Source organism: Nilaparvata lugens, chromosome 5 (assembly GCF_014356525.2).
Source record: "Nilaparvata lugens isolate BPH chromosome 5, ASM1435652v1, whole genome shotgun sequence".
NCBI lineage: Eukaryota > Metazoa > Arthropoda > Insecta > Hemiptera > Delphacidae > Nilaparvata > Nilaparvata lugens.
Window position 1 is genome coordinate 24,793,675 of NC_052508.1, and position 23,788 is coordinate 24,817,462.

Below are 23,788 nucleotides of genomic sequence, written 5' to 3' on the forward strand. Positions count from 1 at the left end.
TATCAAGAGAGTATTAACAGCTTTGCGCCAGCATAATCAGGAAGCTCTCAACCTAACTGGCAGCAGAAATGGAAAGTGAGTACCATGCTGATAGAAGCAGTTGTTCCTATCTTTATCCCTTCGTTTTCTTTGAATTTCAAAGCTCTGAAAGAGAATCGTCCGGAAATATTTCAACATTAGCGTTTCTCACAGTTCTCCCGCAAATCCAAATTGCATAGCACAAGAACCAGTCCCGTCTGCTTGCTCTCAGAGCCGCTGTTTTATTCAGTTGGAATCGTGCCGCCTCACTCATTCAATGCGTCCCGACTTGTTGGTCTGTTGGTTTGCATCTTTTTTGTCCAACTCATGAAAGTAGCCTCAAAAGAGAAACCAAATAGGGACTGGTTCAACTATGTTCATTTTTCATCTCTATTGAATAAGATAGAAAATACCAAGTGAATGATCTAACTTTTTAAGTTCAGATTTCATGAATTCCTCTAGACTCAAGTTTTTTGATACTTCTACCTTTCCTCCTCTTATCTCATCATTCGAATTTATCGCAATCTGTATGAGAGACAAGCACAAGAAAAAGAAAATACAATATTACATTTGTGTGAATCAGACGTGAAAATCACACGTTTCCAGAGTTCCAATGTGTGTGAGATGAGTTTAATTGCTCTAAAGTTTTTTCAGAGTCGTACATCTCCTTTATTCTTATAAAATGGAACAATGAAGCTTTTTCTCCACTCATCTGGCATGCCTTTATTTATCACCCCATTGAAGATATTAGTAAGAAAAGTCACTCCCATGCCATCCAGCTACTTCCACACTTCCACACTTCCAATCTCATCTGGTCATGTGGCTTTATGGTTGCTCATTTCCTGGAGAGCCAGACCAAATTTTTCCAAGGTTACAGATAGAATTGGCACGATTGTTGGCTGAGCTGGCTGCAATTCTTCACTTCGGGATGATGTATCGTTAAGGAGCTGACTATAGTATTCCTTCAATCTTTTCTCTATGGCCTCATCATCAGTGAGAAGTTGACCTTCCTCATTTTTTATAAATTTAACTGTTCAACAAGCCTGACAGTTGTTATGTCTCTGTTTGGCAATCTTTAATATTCTTTAGCTCCTTCAGTTATCTCAATCTTTGTATAGAAGTTCTCGTTTGAAACTTCGTTTTAATATCTCTCAAATATCTCAAACTGCCTTTGCCTATGCCACCACTCCTTTTGCTGCTTTCAATACAATTTCAAAATTGAATGCCCTAAAGGTATTCCTGTATTGGGCATAAATATTTTATATATGAATAGAAGAAAAACTAAAATTACACAAAACAAGAAATTCAGAAATATTTAAGTTAAACAACAACAAAATAAAAATATACTTTATGAGTTTGTTCTCTGTGCAGGTGGCATTCAGAATACAGTGTGTCTTTGTACATATTTTGTCCAATCAACTCATCTTAATTACGTGCTTTACCATCGATACCATAGACAGTCTATATTCTTAACTTGAAAAATGAAAGACATCTTCACCTTAATCAGAAATGGAAGTGGAAAAATAATAAAATCTATTAGAAGAACCTTTCAATTTTCTCAATTGATGAAATGAATTCTTTCAAACTAACTTTAACACTGCCCTACTGAAATTACGCTTTTTTCCAAAGGTGAAACAATGAAATTTCCAGTGCAATATAGGCTAATTAAAAAATCTTCTCGGAAGTTCACTGTTCAACTCCAATGGTCTTCCAGACCAGATCACAAACAGATTTGAGTCTTCGGTCTGGTCTGGAAGTGTTTAGGGTTGTCTTCGGACCGATTAATGATTTTCAGACCGTCTGCCGGTCTGCTGAATGAATGAACTCGGAACTCACTTGTGCAGCCCACAAGCAGATGAATGCACGGTTCGTTAACGACTGCGCCATGTTGCATTAATTATTTTAAAATAATTAGCTGATAGTTAGCCTACACTGGTAACACAAATAGAACAATAATTTGCATATTGAAATGTGTTCACTTTCAATGTCGACTCATTACAACGACAACACAGATGCACACCAGCTCGGCTCACACTGCCTGCTCAATCATGACAACATTATACAACACTCTCTTTCTTTTCTATCTGTCAGCCTATCTTTGCCATATTCTTGAGCCGGTAGCACGCACATCGATTCTTGGACGTTCGATTTTTTTGCCGTCCTTGTGGATTCTGTCGGATTGGACGGAATTTGACAAGCATCATCTGTTTGGTCTGGTGGGGTTTATGGGTATGGCGGGGGGTCGTGTGTCCGGGGATCGGTGTGTGTGTAACCGGCCTTACTTCTTCTTTCTAATTTCCTTTTTCACTTGTGAAATCTGATTACTTAAACAGTTGTTAGGAGGCGATGAGGAGACGCCCCCCCCCCACCACATAACCAGTTCATGGAGGGCTAATAGGCCACATTGAACGAGCCAAAATTTATTTAGAGTCAAATAAGAGAGAGAAACGGACCGGAACTCAGGAAAAGCTTGAAAAATAAATGAATTACGATTTTTTGTACATGGAATATTACTTCTATTGCAGTGAAAGAGTGTGAAGTGGTCGATGAGATGAAGAAATACAAATTGGAGATACTGGGTCTGAGTGAGACAAAGAAGAAAGGAAGCGGTGAGATAAGGGATACATTCTCCTGTATTCTGGGGTGGAATGAACAGGAGACGAAAGAAGGAGTGGGTATTATAATTATTCAGTGAAGAGTGTTTCAAACGAACTCTTAGCTGGAACTCAGTTAACTCAAGGATCATTTCTGCAAACTTGGATCTCGAAGAAAAGGTGTCACTTATACTATTTTATATGCTCCTACAGATGATTCCGCTGAGTTGGAAAGAGAGACATTCTACCTAGCACTACAGGAAACATTGATAAATATCTCAACTTGTTTCAGTGTGTTGTAAAAGTTGTGAACTATGTTGTATATCAACCACCTGCTGGAATCATGTATCAGCGCGAGAAGGTCTGTCTGCGTGATTGCTTCCAAATAGCTATCCCCAGCTGATGTCATGAATGGAAAAACTGTTGTTATTGCATGCGATGAATTCTTCAGCTGACTAAATAATAAATCAAAACAATTTTTTCCTCTCATACACTTCCGATGTTATTCTTTATATCCTGGAAAAAAATCGAAGGAGTGAGTTAATTTTGTTGTCCAACGAACTTGACCTGTGAAAAGGCTCGAAGAATACGTGTTCAAAAATTTGAAGCTGATTGATGAATTCTTTCTAAAGTTATTGTAGAACATACATACAGACGGACAACGACTTTGGCCCTCAGTAAGTCAAAAGTGAGAACTCACTAACGCTTATTCAATTACGTTTAAAATTTGACTTTTTAGCATTCAGCAATAGCCTATTTTTACTAAACCACCAATGTATGTGCCCGAGATTGGTTTGCATATTTTCTTTGAGAATAGCGTTGTTGTCTCTTTCATAAAATATGACAGTATCATCTGCAAACGATATTATGTCACCTTTTGTCTTGCCATAAACAGATTATTCACAAATACCAGGAATAGAATACAGGAAAGTACCGACCCTTGAGGTATTCCAAATCGTATATTCATAGACTTGTCGGAAAATTATCTCAAAACTAATAGACTAATATCCCGTCGCTTACTGTGTGAATGGCTCACTCTGGAATAAATTCTCAGTCTGTTGAATTTCCGACCTATTAGAGCATTGAAAAGTCATTGATTAGTTACGCCTAAAGGATGTTTAGTCCTAAATCGCTGAGTTCATCATAAGTATTAATTCGGACCTGTTGATACATTTCTTCTAAACCAGTCGTTTGTTACACCCAATAATAGAATTATAACGGAAGTTTGTATTGTAATTGATAAAGCATTCATTCTGATTTTTCTGGGCCACTCATTTTCTACGATGAACATAAGCGTATACAGACTACATGAATCAAAAAACACAATTCAGAAAGCATCGGTTGATGCCAATGTTTGGAATTCAAGAGAAACCATGAGCTTTCAATCTCCATATCTCGAGTATGAAACACAACTGCTTCCAGACTTGAATTATTGATTAAAAAAGGCTTTAATCCACGAGAGAGCTTCGTGATGATTAATAAATCATTCACTATTAGGACTTTCAAGCTTTCAATCTTGTGAGGACTCTAATTTCTGAGATGGAAATATATTCACAACAATCTAGGAAATCACCAAGATTCTCTTTCCCAGTTCCAAAAATTGAAGATGAAAAAGTAAGTGTTGAACAAACATCATTAGAAAATTCATGTTCAAAGAAAATTGTCAGAGTAGCTACGTTGATGTTTGCTATCGTAATCTGTACTGGGGAAATGTTTTTCGTCAAAAACGAAGGAGTGAGTTAATTTTGTTGTCCAACGAACTTGACCTGTGAAAAGGCTCGAAGAATACGTGTTCAAAAATTTGAAGCTGATTGATGAATTCTTTCTAAAGTTATTGTAGAACATACATTGTGAAGTTGTGAATTGTAAATCCTTCACAGATAATACTATGTTTCTGATATTTATAAGAGCAGTCTCTAAATTCCCTCTTTTGCGAATAAATTCACAAAAAATTAAGGCCGTCCGGCTCGCGAAATTACTGGGTTCAAACCTCAGCTCTAGCTCAGTGGTAGAAACATGAATTTTATAAATACAAATAATCACCATAAGGTTCAAGGACCAGTGATTGATAACTCTTACCGCTGCTTCTATGAAATTCTTGAAGAATACCAATAAGGAAAGTAAAAGAATATTTGATGACTGATTATCAGTAACCATGTACCACTAGAGAATAATCAGGACCAACTATAGTTGTTCCTAGTTGATTCTTAAAACGCTCATCGAGAATACAAGTATTCACCAATATACCCTTTCAAAATTCCTTAGAACTTACAACGCCAGTTCTTGAAGCTCTCTGGATCCTTATATGATATAACTGGAACCTTATTAATATAATTTCTTAATGTAATTGTTCTGGTAGATGAGATGAATATCATCAAAGGATGATAAATATTGAGTGCTCTGAATAAGATTAATATTACTTGATTCAATAATTTTAAGTGCTGCCAAATATTTGTTGGTACTAAAACAGCTCAAACTATATAACACAAGATGAGTTAGGATATAATAAAAAATTCTATAAGTTTGTATGCTGACATAAAACACAAATATATTCCCATAAAAAAAAGATATGCATAAAATATTCGATATATCTATAATTCACTTAAATAATCTATTTCTAAAATCTGAATAATTATCACAGGCTTTGCTAATACTCACAATAATGAGTTTCAAATTCATAAATATATTATATTTATTACTGATACTTATACTTCCAATCAATACAAAATTCTGCAAATAAAAACCTGTTCGGTCTATAAGTTTGATATGATATACTTTGTTCAATTAACAAGATTATAATTAATAAATTGATATTCAAACATGAGATCTCAGGGATTTATATGAATTCGGGCTGTGCATGGAAGTAAGCTTCCTACATATATTAAATAAATTTATAAATGTTCTTATGGACTATGTGATATTATTCAATACGTGGTGACTTTTTATTTTAATTCAAATTAATTGGAATAGCGCTTTTTTATTAATTACCCCACTGAACGTAGAAAAAACGAGCTCGTTTGAATTATCACTCACTGAATTGAAGTTCTAGATGGTCTCGTGGATTGAATTAATTATTTCCAATAATTAATTAGGTAGGCTCTTTTTCGTCACTGCTTGGCTAATGCGTGATCCAGATTTTTATAAGTTTCTTTCGAATTAAAGCTATTTTTATGGGAATCTTTACAAATTACGAACTCCTTGACAGCACTGAGTTCACAGATAATTGACATTTAACACAAATACTTTACATTAAAAAAGGGTTTGGCTTACTAGTTTTAAAATTTTAAAAGGAAGAAGAAAGAACCCTAAACTCCATGTGCAAATTGATTTCATAAATAAATCCTAACATGCGATGTTAATACATTTAGTTTTTATATGAGTTTTGTATACTCTTGATTTATCATGCTTTTCTAGATTATAATAAATATTTATACAAAAATAATGGGTGTTCGTATTTCTACACATCGACTTCTTTTAGTATACATAATATATCCTTTATGAGTAAATTTTATATAATTCAACCTGCCATATGGGTTGATCGAATAATCAGCTGGTTCGCTCAGTATTGATTCTAATAATTATCGATTTATCCAAGATCGACTAATTCTTTTCAAAATGTAAACAAATAACTCTAACCTCAATGCTCATGCATTTTATTTTTTATAATCCGCCAATAATAAGTAAGCCGCTTTATAATTTTTTGATCTTACCAATGGGTTCTCATAATTATTAAATCACAATTATACATGTTTTCTTATCATTGTTGATAATGCTATTACTCCTAATCGCTAATAATACTTTATTTGAGTTGATTTATCCTTTGACTAGGTCTAACCTTCTTTCCAATTTTATAGTTCTATTATATTTCATTGGTTCATTTTAAAATATTTGGTGGTATTAATTTACCACGTGACACAATACGCCCTCTGATTTCTGATTTAAAACAACAATTCGAGAATATAATATAAATTTTATGATCCAGTTGGTTTTGGATCAGAAATCATACATGTTACAAAGTCTGTTAATAAATCTACTGAGAATTCTACCTCCTAACAATTCAACAACATATACAACAATAAATAAATTCAATTCAAATACATATGCCTTACATTGGCCAATCTCCTTCTACACACAATACACAAATAAAACTATCTCCTCCTCCATACACAATATAAACCTTTTTTCTAATCCACGCTCCGCCCTCAGGCCAGAAGCACATTTGAACGTTGGTGCAAAATCATTGCCAACCTAACAAACTGGTAATTCTCTGACTTGCAGAATATAATATTTTTTCTCCCTCAACATAGAACAGTGACTTGTACATTTTCATTTCATTCTCTTGCAGAATTTGGGCTTTGCTTTCATATAATGAATATTTTTAAGGATAATCTTTGGTAGGTTTTATCAACAAGAACTTCTTATTCATCTAATACATTGAGACTTTGGCTTAATGCTTTTGGTGGTAACTATGCGGTTTGATCATTTGGCAGATAATTTTAGTGATTTTCTCAATTAGTTTACACATAAATAATAATAATAATATAATATTTTTATTATATCTCTACATACAATTCACATTTGTATGACACTTGAGCCTTTCTTGGGGGTGTCAACTTAGGCGATTTAATAGGCACTGATCATTCTGGTCCTCGCAGTGAACAGCTGATCCTTGGATGTTTGAGTGGCTTCTCTTTATTCACCTGTCGCCATTTTGATGCCTCTTTAAGATATACAACGGTAAGCTGGCTTTTTAATTGGAAGTTATTTATTCACTTGTTTCATTAGTAAGAATGGTGTTAAAGATGGTTTCTAAATTTGTTCTTTCTTTATTTTCATGTATGCTGGTCGAAATGAATACTCGTCTGCGAAATAAGTGTGTTGCCTGGTGTTTGTTTGGTACTTATTTGTTGACAGGTAGGTCCATGAATCCAAATATTATTGTTTACTTTCTTATCGCTTATTGTCTCGATAATATGGTTTGAGATTAGAAATATTTTCCCACCAAGTTAAATTTGGTTGGCTTTCTTCATACAACTGAACTGTATTACGTTCAGTTACGGCTGCAATTTTGTATGGTCCAGTATAAATATGAAAGAATTTTCTGGTAGTTTTTTCCAGCGCATTGGATAACCTATGACTTTTTAAAAAGTATTTCATCTCCGACACTGTATTTAAACTGTTTGGATTTATTATCATGATAATGTTTTCGTGAGGTCGCTGACCTTTCTAATCTCTGCTGCACAATGTGACAGATGTCTAGGTTAGGATGAGTTGAAGCATTCGACGGTGGGAAATCTATTAACTTTTCAATAAAAATTTTATTTCTCTCTCCAAATATAACCTCTACTGGTGTATATCCTGTATTTTCATTGATACAATTGTTGAAACATTCTTCCAGGAATGGTAAAATATCTAACCCAACTTTGATGTTTTTCAGAGCAGTATGCCCTCATGAATCGTGAGATTTCTGCCATACGTCGCTCCACGGGGTTCGAGCTAGGAGAGTATGTGGAAGTTCGAGATACTTTTATATCAGCCAGGTCAAGTATTCTTTTCCATGGTTTGCTACAAAAATATGATGCATTATCTGATAGAATGCGCTTAGGTTTTCCTACTTGCGGCGTCCACTTGTTCACTATGCAATTTGCTAGGACTTCTCCTGTTAGCTTACCGATGTTAAAGAACATGGTGTATTTGGAGAATGTGCATGTTAACACGAATATATATTTTTTTCCATGTTGTGCTAGGGGTAGAGGACCATAAATGTCGGCTGATACTAACTCCAATGGGGCGGTCGGCAATATAGGTATCATTGCTCCCCTGACTTGATATTTTAAATGTTTTGTTTTCTGACATAAGTCGCATGCTCTTAACACTTCGACTACCTTTTTGTGCATACCATTCAGATAACAGGCTTCTTTTAGTGTACATATCGTTTTTCTTACTCCAAAGTGGCCAATTCTCTCATGTGTTTCCTTAATCACTTCTTCCGCTATTTCCTTAGGTATTATGATTCTCCAGTTATAACCTTGTGGTGTGGTGCAGTGAAATAGGAATCCACGGTATCGTGTGTACTGTCGCAGGTAGTTGGCGGTTCAGACGGTCCTTCCTCCAATGCTTCTAGAATTTGGGATAGCTTGGGGTCTTCTTTTTGCGCGTCCTGAATCCTTCTGGGTGTTAGTGTATTCTTGTGGACTTTTGGTTTGATATTTTCGGGATATGGTATGCTTTCGTCCATTTCCATTGCGTAGCATTTCAGGTTTGTGTCGTTACAGTATGTAGCATCTAGTTCTCGGGATAGAAAATCGGCTGTTTGATTTTGTTTTCCTGGTAAGTGTGTGAGATCGAGGTCAAACTCTTGAAGAGCGAGAAACCATCTTGACAGTCTGTTGTGGTTTAATTTAGCTGTTTTAAAAAATGTGAGGGCTTTATGGTCGGTATTGATATAAATTTTATTTCCCAACAGTAGCGTGCGGTATTTTTTACAGACTTCTACTATACTTAATAACTCTTTTTCTGTAATCGAATAGCGTCTTTGTGCTGGATTTAGTGTTTTACTGAAAAAAGCTAGTACTCCTTTGTCTCCTTCGGCACTTTTCTGAAATATTTCTGCTCCTATGGCATAATCTGAGGCGTCTACGTTTATGTAAAATGGCTGGCTCATATCGGGATGACTTAATACAACTATTTCAAGGAAAGCTTCTTTTAATTCACGAAGTATCTTCTCTTCTGCTTCTGTCCACTTCCATGCTTTGTTGGTAGATAGTACGTGACTTAATTGGGCAGTGTAGTGTGACATATGGTTGTTGAAACGTCAATAGAATTGAAGAAATCCAATGAATTTCTGTAGTTGCTTTCGGTTACCAGGTGAAGGGAATTTACTGATGGCTTCTAATTTACTGCTATCTTGGGAGATGCCGTCCGGGGTGATGATATGTCCCAAATACTTGACTTGTTGTGCAAAAAATTCGCATTTTGATAATTTTAATTTGAGTCCACATCTGATGAGGCGACGAAATACTATATCTAGGTGTTGACAATGGTCCTGAATATCTGTTGAAGAAATAATTCCATCATCCACGTAGAGTGTACAGAAATCCATGACATCTTCTCCTACGGCTTGACGAAGGCAACGAATAAATATGGCCATGGCGTTCCTCAGTCCAAAAGCTAGACGAGTGAAGCGGTAATTTCTTCTGTTGAATAAGAATGATAGATAATCTCTTGATTCTGCTGCTATCTGGATCTGCCAATAACCTGCGCTTAGGTCAACTGTAGAATATGCATTCTTCCCACTAAAGGTTTGAAGTACTTGTTCTATCTGGTCTGGGCTCTCACGGTCGTCTTCCAGAATGCTGTTAAGCGCTCGTGCATCTAGACATAATCTCACGGTGCCGTCTTTCTTAGCAACACAAACAATGGGTAAGCTATATTGAGAGCTTGATGGTTCAATAATCCCCAATTCTAACATTCTGTCTATCTCTGCTATAGCTGCCGGGCGGTATGTAAATGGTATTGGATAAGATTTTCGGTAATAGGCTTCATGAGGTTTGACTTTGAGTCGGCATTCAAAATCTTTAGCTAGTCCTGGCTGTTCTGAGAAGACATCTCTATTTTCAATGAAAACTTTCGCGACACTGTTTTTTGTATCTAAATCCCATTCGGCATAACAGTTTATCCTATCCAATAATTTTTCAAACATTTCTTCAGAGGAAACCTCTTTATCGATCACGCCGTCATTTGTTGTCGTTAAACTCAACACTTCAAAATGCTTCATGGTTTCTTCCATTTCATGCATACCCCAAGTCCTAGGAACGCCTTCCATGTGATATGCAAATTGTACTATCCGATTTTCTCCAGGATGTCTTTTCAAACTGAGAGGTGTAATAATTTCGGTGGTGGTGGTTTTGGGGTTTGCATGGAATTTCAGTGTACGGAAATTCAAACAGGTTCGAAAATATTGTAGGAAGTCAGCGCCTATTATCATTGCTGGACCTTTGACTGGTAACACCAGGAAAGTATATTCAAATATAACTCCTTCTTTTTCCACTTCTAAGAGACATTGAGTGGTTACTCTTATTCTTCTGCCAGGATTAATACCGGAAATGTATACATTAGTGAGGGGTAGCGTAGCTATTGCATGTTTATCTTTGATGTTCGAAAACATATCCTCTTGTAATAAACAGCATTGTGAACCACTGTCAATCAGCGCTTGTAGTCTTGTCTCATATAACTTGCATTCGATATAAGTTTGTAGCTGGCCGTCTGATGTCACATCGGTATCGTCAGGGTTTTCTAAGAGTGTTTCACGCTGATCGTCCCGGAAAGTGGTGTCTATGTGGAGAGGTTTGGCTCGTTCCCCTAATTTGGTAGATGAATAATCATCCTTTGCTTTGGGGGTATCATATAGTCATGTAGTTTTAGAAGTGCTTATTTCTTGATTTGGTGGTGGGTTATTTGCATGTTGATTTTGGGTTGCTTTTGTTGTATGTGCTACTGTGTAAGATGTATTTGTCCGGTTATGATTTTGATGCGTTTCACCTTGATTCTTGCGATCTCCATCTCGTTTGTAATTATTCCCATTTAAGCGATCTCTGCCATCATAATATGCTCCTCTATCTTGTTGTTTACTATTGTAATATTGAGATCTATTTCTAGAATTATTTTCAAATGATTGACCTCTGCTAATATTTTCGGGGTGTTTTTGATATCGGGTGTTTGCTCCGGCATTTGACATTTGATTCTCACCATTATAATTTTTTCTGAAGCTTTTGTTATTATGCTGAAGAGAATGATTGGAGTCTCCTGTGCGATCGTTTACCTGGCTGGATTCAGAAGTAACGGATTGGATACAGTGCAAATGTTCCATTAATTCTTTACAACTGGCAATCGATGATACTGCTAGTGTCATACGAACATTGAAAGGAAGCTTTTTTGATAATATGTTTGCTAGTGATGCATCCGCCAAAGATTCGTCTAGTTGCGAATTTTTGCACATCATCTTAGCCACAAATTCAGTATATGACTGTCTGCCTCTATTATCATATGTGCATGATATAATCTCTGATAGTGCGTACATCTGCTTACGTTTACTCCAATACTGCTGCAGGAATTGGGAGATGAAGTCCTCCAGGCTATTGATATCTCGCATCCGGCTCTGGAAGAACATCAGCGGCTCGCCGAGTAGTAGACTGGACAGTTGGAAATGCCATACTAACCAAGTGGTGGGTATCAATTCCTGAATAGCTTTTATTTGATCTATGAATGGTCTGGGTTGCATATGGCGATGGGAATTATCAAATTTTCCAAGACTTTGAAAAAGTTGAGTGCCGTTTACTACTTCATTCAGTGTATACTGCACTCGACTGACCGGGGATATTTTCCATACGTGTCTCTATTCTGGAGACTTGTTCTTCATTTGCGATCCATTTATCATTCATAATTTTCTTATTTGCATTCATTTTCATCATACAATCCGGTTAGCTTCAATTGCTGTCCGCCTATAGCATTCTCCAACATGCCGTATCTCTCACGTGATTTTGCCCCCTCTTCCGCTAAATTTGCTATGCCTGTCTGCACGTTACTCTGCTCCTTGACTATTTTCGCTATTTTATTATTATTTTCCTCCACTTTTGACTCTATCTCGCCCTTATTTTCTAACACCTGTTCCATAACAGTTCCCATGATAGTGGTGCCTAGCTCCTTACCCAATACGTCCACCTGTTTTTCAACTTCCTTTGGTACGTCATCCAACCGTTCGTTTATCTGACAGGTGACATCATCTATACGGGTTTCTAATTTTTTGATGATTGTAGATTGCGTATCTATTTTAATGTCTATCATGTTTTTCATTTCCTCCTTGAATTCAGAGAATTTTCCCTCAACTTTCTCTTCCATTTTATCCACACTTCCTTGTACAGCTTTGACATCTTTTTGTATGATTTTGGTATTTTCTTCCCCTTTATCCTGGCTTGCTTTTATCTCTTTCATCCACTCTGCCATGGCTTGGTTGATCATGAGTTTAAACTCACTCGAGGAATCATTCATTTAGGTGATTTGTAACACAGCCAACTGAAGAGTCTAAGGTAATATTGTGTTTTTCCAGGTTGGTGGCGGCGGGTGGTGGTTGACTGGTCATGTCAGATGGCGATTGGGTGGCGGCACTCTCTGTTCCCTCGGCGACGCTTGGAGCGATCTGCGGAGACGCCGGCACCGAGTTGGACGCCCTCACTCCCTCATCTCCCTCAGCCAAGACTCTCATCGGAATTAATCGCATCGACGACGTTATCGATCTTCGTAGAAGACAATTGGGCCAAGTTTTGTGGGTCGAAATTGATGGAGCATATGCTGCCTCCCTCTCTCTCTCTCGTGGAGTCTCCGCTGCATTGTCCTGAGGTTGTTGAGTGGCCGGTGTCATAGCTACATAATTTTGGGGGTGGTCGCTGAAGTAGGAAATTTGCGAGTTAGCTGGCGACTGGTTCATGGTGACGTTATTATGGATTACTTCGAATAAAGTGCCAAGTGTGTTGCCAAATTTCAGAAATATCAAAATGAATTCAGTGATAGTGCCTATTCTTGATAAAATTGTGTGGTGTTAAAAGTTTCAAGTGTCATGTACATATATTATGGAACAAACATCAATAGACAGGTATGGCTTATAAATTACACTAATATAGTTCTTAAAATTTTAGTTAGGGTCTTATCTTCCTTACTAACAACAGTATTGTGATGCCTCAAATAACCTATAGCCCTGGTCAGCATACAATGTCTAGATTCAAAAATCAAAATCAAAATCTTACTATAACTTTTATGGAAATTTCCATCCAATTTTTCCTCTATTATGAGAATTATGTTATCAGACTCGTGTGATATAGTTTGTCTGTATTTATGCAGCTTGAAAAATTTTAATTTGAAGAGCAACTCAATTATTTTAGCCAGAAACTTACAATAGATCATCAGATATATCTTGTCGAATCAACTTCAGATTATACTTCTTGCAGTTTTCAGTTTTATCAATAATTTCATTAATCATTGATAGTAAGATTGAGTAGGTAAGCTTTTCATCACGCTCCACTGGTTGGGTGCCATTGTGTGAAGTTGTGAATTGTAAATCCTTCACAGATAATACTATGTTTCTGATATTTATAAGAGCAGTCTCTAAATTCCCTCTTTTGCGAATAAATTCACAAAAAAATTAAGGCTGTCTGGCTTGCAAAATTACTGGGTTCAAACCTCAGCTCTAGCTCAGTGGTAGGATCATGAATTTTATAAATACAAATAATCACCATAAGGTTCAAGGACCAGTGATTGATAACTCTTACCGCTGCTTCTATGAAATTCTTGAAGAATACCAATAAGGAAAGTAAAAGAATATTTGATGACTGATTATCAGTAACCATGTACCACTAGAGAATAATCAGGACCAACTATAGTTGTTCCTAGTTGATTCTTAAAACGCTCATCGAGAATACAAGTATTCACCAATATACCCTTTCAAAATTCCTTAGAACTTACAACGCCAGTTCTTGAAGCTCTCTGGATCCTTATATGATATAACTGGAACCTTATTATATAATTTCTTAATGTACTTGTTCTGGTAGATGAGATGATATCATCAAAGGATGATAAATATTGAGTGCTCTGAATAAGATTAATATTACTTGATTCAATAATTTTAAGTGCTGCCAAATATTTGTTGGTACTAAAACAGCTCAAACTATATAACACAAGATGAGTTAGGATATAATAAAAAATTCTATAAGTTTGTATGCTGACATAAAACACAAATATATTCCCATAAAAAAAAGATATGCATAAAATATTCGATATATCTATAATTCACTTAAATAATCTGTCACACTTAAGAAATGTTTGTGTGAACAGTGTTATTGATTCATCACTTTAAAGAATCCAGCCCGACCACTTCTAACCTAGGGAAAGGGGTCTAATCAATCTAAAATACACTGACGCTCATTTGGTGGATAAATTACCAATATATTAAAAAAATAATTATGAACAAGACAATACATGATTTTCAACAGTCTTGACCACTACTTAATAATTTTCCAACCTGAAAATGACAATCTCAAAAGAAAGAATCTAGGAGATCCAAGGATACCCAATACGTAACTGAAATCCCCAAAAGATCAACATTGATCTTGAATACAAGGAAAATAATCCAAAACAGATTATAAGCAAGTCCACGCAAGTATTACTCAATATCCAATAAAAGAATTAATGCAAGTTCAAAAAATAAAAGAAAAAGAAATTATTATTCAAGGGATACTTGGATTACCTAAGATTCAAATACAAATCAGTGAACTAGTGATTAGGTTGCAGTCCAATTCGTTCATCTAACATCACCCCAGTAGTGTTGCGGTCAAGTGTTCCTCAAATACACTGCTCGATCATTTCCGACTCAACACGGACAGTGAAAGGAATACAATAATTCATTATCGAGAACAAACTATTATATTCCCAACCTGACAAGGATAAACGAATAACTTCCCCCACTATTCGCCGATTGTTCCAGTTTGGTAGAAAAATTGGAGATGTATTACCTCGATTTGGCGAACTTTCCAATTGGGAGTAACAAACTCTGGTAGTTCAACAGCATTCGGCAAAATTAGATGGTTGTGCCATTGTACAGCCGTGGTCCAATAGATCGTCCGTGACGTCAGAATCAAAATGTCGCCCAGCTCGTGGAGTGTCGGACAGTACGCCGAGATCGTGAAACCCCATGTCGTGGACCGCTTAAAATAATAAACAATCTACAATAGTTTCTACTCCTCTAACAATAGGAAATCAAAAACAAATATTTTCAATTGGAATAATTTTAAGGAGTTCAAAAAAGAGTTTCGAATTATGCAACAAATCTATGCTTTGCGCACCTAACCTACTGTATAACAATCATTTCGGTTATTTCTATCTTAAGGATGGAGCCTACATGCTATGTATTGGCCACTCTTGAATTATAATCACAGCTTTGCTAATACTCACAATAATGAGTTTCAAATTCATAAATATATTTTATTTAATACTGATACTTATACTTCCAATCAATACAAAATTCTGCAAATAAAAACCTGTTCGGTCTATAAGTTTGATATGATATACTTTGTTCAATTAACAAGATTATAATTAATAAATTAATATTCAAACATGAGATCTCAGGGATTTATATGAATTCGGGCTGTGCATGGAAGTAAGCTTCCTACATATATTAAATAAATTTATAAATGTTCTTATGGACTATGTGATATTATTCAACACGTGGTGACTTCTTATTTTAATTCAAATTAATTGGAATAGCGCTTTTTTATTAATTACCCCACTGAACGTAGAAAAAACGAGCTCGTTTGAATTATCACTCACTGAATTGAAGTTCTAGATGGTCTCGTGGATTGAATTAATTATTTCCAATAATTAATTAGGTAGGCTCTTTTTCATCACTGCTGGGCTAACGCGTGATCCAGATTTTTATAAGTTTCTTTCGAATTAAAGCTATTTTTATGGGAATCTTTACAAATTACGAACTCCTTGACAGCACTGAGTTCACAGATAATTGACATTTAACACAAATACTTTACATTAAAAAAGGGTTTGGCTTACTAGTTTTAAAATTTTAAAAGGAAGAAGAAAGAACCCTAAACTCCATGTGCATCCTCTCAGGTCGGGATCTTAAGTCAGAAGAAGGAGGTTTTTAGAAAAATTTGTCTCTTCTACGAATAATTCTGTAAGCTACTCTCTGATTGGCCTTCAATTTAATAGACTCAATACAATTGGTTGCCTTGGGAATCAGGGCTTCCTCGGCTTTATAATGGAAAAAATTAAATAAAAAAGAATTTTTATACAAATGTATGGAGTGTTTATCTTAAATTTATTTCATAAATAAATCCTAACATGCGATGTTAATACATTTAGTTTTTATATGAGTTTTGTATACTCTTGATTTATCATGCTTTTCTAGATTATAATAAATATTTATACAAAAATAATGGGTGTTCGTATTTCTACACATCGACTTCATTAGTATACATAATATATCCTTTATGAGTAAATTTTATATAATTCAACCTGCCATATGGGTTGATCGAATAATCAGCTGGTTCGCTCAGTATTGATTCTAATAATTATCGATTTATCCAAGATCGACTAATTCTTTTCAAAATGTAAACAAATAACTCTAACCTCAATGCTCATGCATTTTATTTTTTATAATCCGCCAATAATAAGTAAGCCGCTTTATAATTTTTTGATCTTACCAATGGGTTCTCATAATTATTAAATCACAATTATACATGTTTTCTTATCATTGTTGATAATGCTATTACTCCTAATCGCTAATAATACTTGATTTAAGTTGATTTATCCTTTGACTAGGTCTAACCTTCTTTCCAATTTTATAGTTCTATTATATTTCATTGGTTCATTTTAAAATATTTGGTGGTATTAATTTACCACGTGACAACATACAGACGGACAACGACTTTGGCCCTCAGTAAGTCAAAAGTGAGAACTCACTAACGCTTATCCAATTACGTTTAAAATTTGACTTTTTAGCATTCAGCAATAGCCTATTTTTACTAAACCACCAATGTATGTGCCCGAGATTGGTTTGCATATTTTCTTTGAGAATAGCGTTGTTGTCTCTTTCATAAAATATGACAGTATCATCTGCAAACGATATTATGTCAACTTTTGTCTTGCCATAAACAGATTATTCACAAATACCAGGAATAGAATACAGGAAAGTACCGACCCTTGAGGTATTCCAAATCGTATATTCATAGACTTGTCGGAAAATTATCTCAAAACTAATAGACTAATATCCCGTCGCTTACTGTGTGGATGGCTCACTCTGGAATAAATTCTCAGTCTGTTGAATTTCCGACCTATTAGAGCATTGAAAAGTCATTGATTAGTTACGCCTAAAGATGTTTAGTCCTAAATCGCTGAGTTCATCATAAGTATTAATTAATTCGGACCTGTTGATACATTTCTTCTAAACCAGTCGTTTGTTACACCCAATAATAGAATTATAACGGAAGTTTGTATTGTAATTGATAAAGCATTCATTCTGATTTTTCTGGGCCACTCATTTTCTACGATGAACATAAGCGTATACAGACTACATGAATCAAAAAACACAATTCAGAAAGCATCGGTTGATGCCAATGTTTGGAATTCAAGAGAAACCATGAGCTTTCAATCTCCATATCTCGAGTATGAAACACAACTGCTTCCAGACTTGAATTATTGATTAAAAAGGCTTTAATCCACGAGAGAGCTTCGTGATGATTAATAAATCATTCACTATTAGGACTTTCAAGCTTTCAATCTTGTGAGGACTCTGTAATTTCTGAGATGGAAATATATTCACAAAAATCTAGGAAATCACCAAGATTCTCTTTCCCAGTTCCAAAAATTGAAGATGAAAAAGTAAGTGTTGAACAAACATCATTAGAAAATTCATGTTCAAAGAAAGTTGTCAGAGTAGCTACGTTGATGTTTGCTATCGTAATCTGTACTGGGGAAATGTTTTTCGTCAAAAACGAAGACGAGGAGAGTCGTAAATGGGAAAGGAAGGAAGTGGGTGGAGTATGAAGGATGGAGAGAAGGAAATTAAAAATGAGATGAGACTCATAATTGACGTAGAAGATCATTAATTTCTCAGCGCTCCTATCCAATCAAGACCCGTTCACATTTTGTTTACTGAGTGGAGTAGGAATTTTTACAGAGAATAAAATTCCGGAAACCTTCAACTTGTGAGGTTGAGAAAGTTTATTTTATCACATGACAATCCAGTTGTAAAGTTTCTATAATCATGGATTAAGCAATTCGTGAGTTTCATGTTTATAAACAAGCACTGATATTTCTGAATTAATATTATAGCTCCTCGCTTCTAACTCATATTTTGAATCAAAATCATATAGCTCATAATATAGTTTGGTATATTATACAGAATTGCTGAGAATCATGGAAACATCTCTCAATTCATTCCACAAGGATAACTCGAGAAAAGTTTCATTGGACATCCTATTCAAATTGAAAAATCTTGTCTTCAAAATTTTGGTCCAACATCTTGTATGCACCATTCTACTTCCAACTTCATTTTTCAAATGGGAAAGTGGTCATACGTTTCTACTACAATTTTCACACTCTGATTTCTATCTAATGGAGTATAGTAAGTGATTTATGAAACACTTATTGACATGGGCTGCTTTTAAATAAATAAAACAAAATAAATCTTATAGCACCCTTTATTCTTTAAAAAAACTTTAAAAGCAAACTTTATTTTGAAGTTTTTTAAAGAATAAAGGGTGCTATAAGATTTATTTTGTTTTATCAAGTGATTTATATACAGTATATGAATAACTTACCGTTTTGGAAGCTATAACATAATTCTCATACTTTGTTGTATGTTATTCCTGAGTGGCAAACTTAAAAACAATCAGCTTTCTCTGTCAGTGAATAACTACCAACTCCTAGTTAGAAGCTAATTACATTCTTTTCCACAACTCTCATCTCAATCATACATCATTTCTCAATAATATATCCTATTTTATACCACATAAAATTTTTTTCCAGCAGTGTCCTTTTTCGGGGAGCTTTTTTAATACTTGAAAGGAATGACGACAACGGCGGCCCATCAGGAGCCACTGGAAGCAAACATACAAATCCGATACTGAATCAAGAACTGACTCAATTTGAGTTTAGAGGAACTCAGGTACAAGTTACTTCAACAAAGAAGGGCAATGGAGAAGGTTAGAGGAGCTAATGGTCCACTGGCTAGATTGGTTCCTATTGGAATGTGGGTCACCTAGTAGCTTATATGAAAAGATGAAATGTGTTGAAGAATCTTGCAAATCAGTACCTCAAGCAGAATGTGTCAAAATGTGATTCTGTGATAGAAAAAATTAACTTCTAACCAATAACAACTTATTGTATTTTTATTATGAATTCACCATTTACTATCTAATCAATGAACTTTATCAATATTTCTCTACAGAAATCCTATTTGAAGAATATAATAATAGTACCATGTTAAAAATGAACATGTTTCTCAATAAGGTTACTTTTAAATAAATTGTTCATGAAAAGAAATGATTCATTCTATGGTATAAAACAATTACTTTTCCTCTTTAAGCACTTTCTTGTTTTTATGATATCAATTGAATTGAATTGTATTGAGTTTATTTCACCAAATTTAATACATAATTATAATATTTCTAAATGGCACAAAATGTATGCAGCACAACGTAATAACAATTAGAAATAAAACTTAAGACATCAAGACAAAAGGAGTGATACAATAATTATATTATAATTATAATAGTATTACATCTTAGATGTAAGATTGGTATAAATAGTGTTATAAATAAAGTGCTTAAGACTATTATAGTTTAGCCTAAAATCTGAGTACAATTGCACTGCATAGTAAAATTTTCAAACCCTAATAATGAAATAATAATTATTGCCCACACATTCCCATTAGGCCTGTTCGTGGGTCAATGAGTTCAAAATTGTATAATATTTTTTATTCTACCGATAGTAGTTCAATAGTAATTTTTGATAGAATTCAATCCATCACTAATGCGACTCACCGCGAAGGAAAGACCTTCCTTGAGAAGAATGGAATTGGAGAGTGATTAACTTTTGTCGAAAGTGAATGTTTTATACCACTTGTGGAGGTGGAAGTCAAATGATTTTTAAAACGCCCAGCGTGACATAAATTAGATGTTACTTGTTACTCCATGTTTGAAGAAATCCCCGAGGTACTTTGATAATAATAGGCATCAAAAGTAGTCTCATCTAGTAGATCTATCTACTATAGACCAAAAAAATTACAAAAAAAACTTTGGACGTTGTAGGAGAGTTCAACAATTACAACGAGGCAGACATTATTTTATGACATCAAAGGCCCTCTAAATGTCAAACTGCGAGCATTATCATCATTTTCAATTGGCCCAGTGATCCCCATTGAGGAGGGAACAAAGGGCCTTCAACAAGCTCACTAATCACTTCTAGCCGAAGCGTTTGCTAACATGTCACAATGGCATCCCTGTCATAGCCACCATATTGTCCTGGCCAAAGTGCAATACAATGCCTGCAAGTAGCAGCATTTAGCCAATGATCCAGTGATTGAGCACCTATCATTGTTATTGATTTCAATCACATGAATGACAGAATTGCTGTACATTTTGTAAAACAATGTCACTTTGATCTTTGGAACAAATTACTCATAACGTTTTGAATTTTGTACATTCTATGGATGAAAACTGTGAAACAATTTTGTACATTGGACTGATTGTATTATATAAATTTGAAATGACTGTGATATCACTTGAAATGATGATCATGATTCAATTCACTTGTTTGACAGTCAATTCCCTTCATTTGAACATGTCATTTTCAGGGCCGCTGAGAAACCTCTTGTGGCCCCAGGGCAGAATTCAGGGTTTTCCTTTCCTCCTCATGATTGAAAAACTTATTTTCATCATGATGTAACCTTGTACAAATTGACGCAGTATGAATGCGAGACACAGGTCGCGAGAGTGAGACAGCTTTAACCATTCAACCATATATTAGAGATTGTCACGATCATGGTATCAAAACACCATTTAATAAAATGATAGAAGAATTTCCATTTTTTCACTTCAGTTCTCTTCAAATTGAATTACGAACAATATTATTACGTTTTCCCGCACTAAACTACTGATCTGGGTTTAATCTGAATTATTGCTAGAGATGATCTGATTTGCTAACTTCCATTTTTCTTGTTTTTGTTTCTAGTGATAATTTTCTTTGCGTGGTTGAAAAAGTTGCCAACAACCAGAATGTAATATTATTCGATTCTATCTGTTCCTTTTCCTCAAAAAAGCATGATAGGCTCATATTAGGTACCGATCTGATTGGTATCACTTGAATCTCATTCTGACTTCACAATAAACAATAATTCTGTACTCAAGCACTTCAACATCTTTACACATGAGTTATTCTAGACTTGGTGAATTGGGTCCTCTCCGAATACATATCTTCCTATCACCTCATCATTATTCTATCTTTCTTATTCATTCGTAGAATCTCTCAGTTCTCTTTCCCAATGTAAGTTCAAATTCAGGATGCCAAGCTCCATTCTCCTATTGGACGTAAATTGGTTCACTTCTCTGGATGATTAAGTTGCGAACGACACGGCAATTTGGATCCATTTTCCAGTATCTGTGTTGCCAGATTATAGACGTGGATTTAATTTGAATGTGGAATACTTATACTTGATTCTAATTGGAGTGAATGTGCAATTATACACGCCTTCACAAGACTGGAATCAGAAGAGACGTGCACATGCTTCAAATGCTCAAACGATTCGATGAGATGAATTGGACGTGATTCCATTTATCAGAGAACTGCTAAAATTGGAATTTCGACTGATAGAGAAAGATTAGATTCACTTTTGCATTTGGAATGGAGTAGCATGCACTGTTCAAGATTAGCATTCAACATTTCTTCATACTCTCGTAATAATGTATTATTAATCTCATTCTTAAACCAGTTTCAATCTTTATTCTATTTTCTAAAGCCTTCCACAAATCAGATGTTGAATTATGGAATGTGGAGTCACCAGGAAATGTATAAAAATAATGGGATAATCCTTTTCCATCTTTATCTACAACAATGCTTTACTTAAATAGAGTAGGCATTCTTGTCGATTAATCTTTTTCTCTTCAGTATGTACCGGTGTTCGATGTCTCCTCTCTCTCACAAATCTATCAATTTCTCCCCACCTAATCAACGGTCATTATTTTTCTCTCTCTCCCAAACATAAATGCTCTTCGTACTTCCCAAATCTCCAATCTTGACATGTTCAGCCCTCCTCCACATTGTCTCAACTTACTTAATACTTACTAACTTTTACTGTGCCTCTTATCGATTTAGCTTCTTCCAACAACGTTGATTCATCTCAGCATTCCTATCTCCGTAACTTTAGTTTTCTTGTTCTGTCTCTTTGAACTGAGTAAAGTCATAGATTCATTCAACTATAGCTGGGTCATATTAGCTCATAGACTTTGCTCTCCATGAAACAATTAACAATTCATTCATCCTCCTTACGCAGAGCAAAGCAATCATTTCTCGTCAATTGAGCCTTGCGCATCATCACATTCTCTCAAGCGTTTAAAGCAAATGAAAAAAGGAGGCTTTGGATAAGACAACTAATGGGATTTATTCACAGCATTGAAATATATTATTTAGCTCATCAACCTTTGTCAACTTGATATAAAAATGGAAAAAAATCATTCATAGAAGAAAATAAATCATGGAAGGATCAAGAATGCAAGTCACTTTTAACTTTAAAGCCGAGGTCATTTATATCAGTCTTGATGATATATCCTTGCTTCAAATAAAACATTAAATGCCTCAACTACTTAATTGCACTTCAAAAATGATAGTTAGCTTTTGATGAGCCAGTGAATTGGACTTATATGCACAGCAGTGAATTCATGGTTACAATGATCTATTCTAACAGCAAATCGAAAATGCATTGCCTAACAGCTCTACAAACAATCAAATTACAAAATAATAATTTGATATTGGTTATTGATGATTACTTTGAATAAATTGAAAGTGTTACTGACCTTGGTGTCATTGGTGATGATTCCAAGAGTGAGGTTGCCGAGCACGCGACGCTGGTTGACATGCTGCACAGCCAGGTTGGCAGCCTGCAACTCGCTGCGCCCCTCAGGTCGGCGTCCCGACGCGTCGGTCAACTCAAAGAGGCCGAGGATGGTGACGCGACCGGCGTCTACACGCTTGCCGCGGTAGATGCGCTCCGACGACTGCTTGTCGCGTTCGAATGAGTCACCCGGCGACACTTCCTGTTGCCTCGCGGCACTCGACGCAAAGTCGCACGCACACTGCGACAGGTGTCGCTCGAACGTGAACTCGTCAGAGGGTGGTGTGGTGGTGAAGGAGAGGGGGTGCACGACAATGGGATGCAGGAAGAGGATCAACAGCGGCAACCGCCAACACCTCATTCCTCATCTTTGTCTGGCTCCCGTACCGTTACTGTCATTTCTCGCTCCTGCAACACACACAAGATACAATTCATAAATTATCAATTTGGAATCGTTATAATAGAGCACTCAAATAATCTTGAGAAACCTCCAACTCGCCTGATC

At 35.5% G+C, this 23,788-nt stretch overlaps 1 protein-coding gene across 2 annotated transcripts in view; it reads right to left on the reverse strand.

The window, feature by feature from the left end:
- The window catches only part of LOC111051975 (gamma-aminobutyric acid type B receptor subunit 2), a 186,640-nt gene that overhangs the window by 82,730 nt on the left and 80,122 nt on the right, over positions 1–23,788 (reverse strand). For both annotated transcript variants that reach the window (XM_039428014.1, XM_039428013.1), the window contains one exon: positions 23,246–23,691. In XM_039428014.1, the coding sequence (XP_039283948.1) occupies positions 23,246–23,644 (399 nt within the window). In that variant the 5' untranslated portion in view covers positions 23,645–23,691. The remainder of the gene's footprint in view (positions 1–23,245; positions 23,692–23,788) is intronic.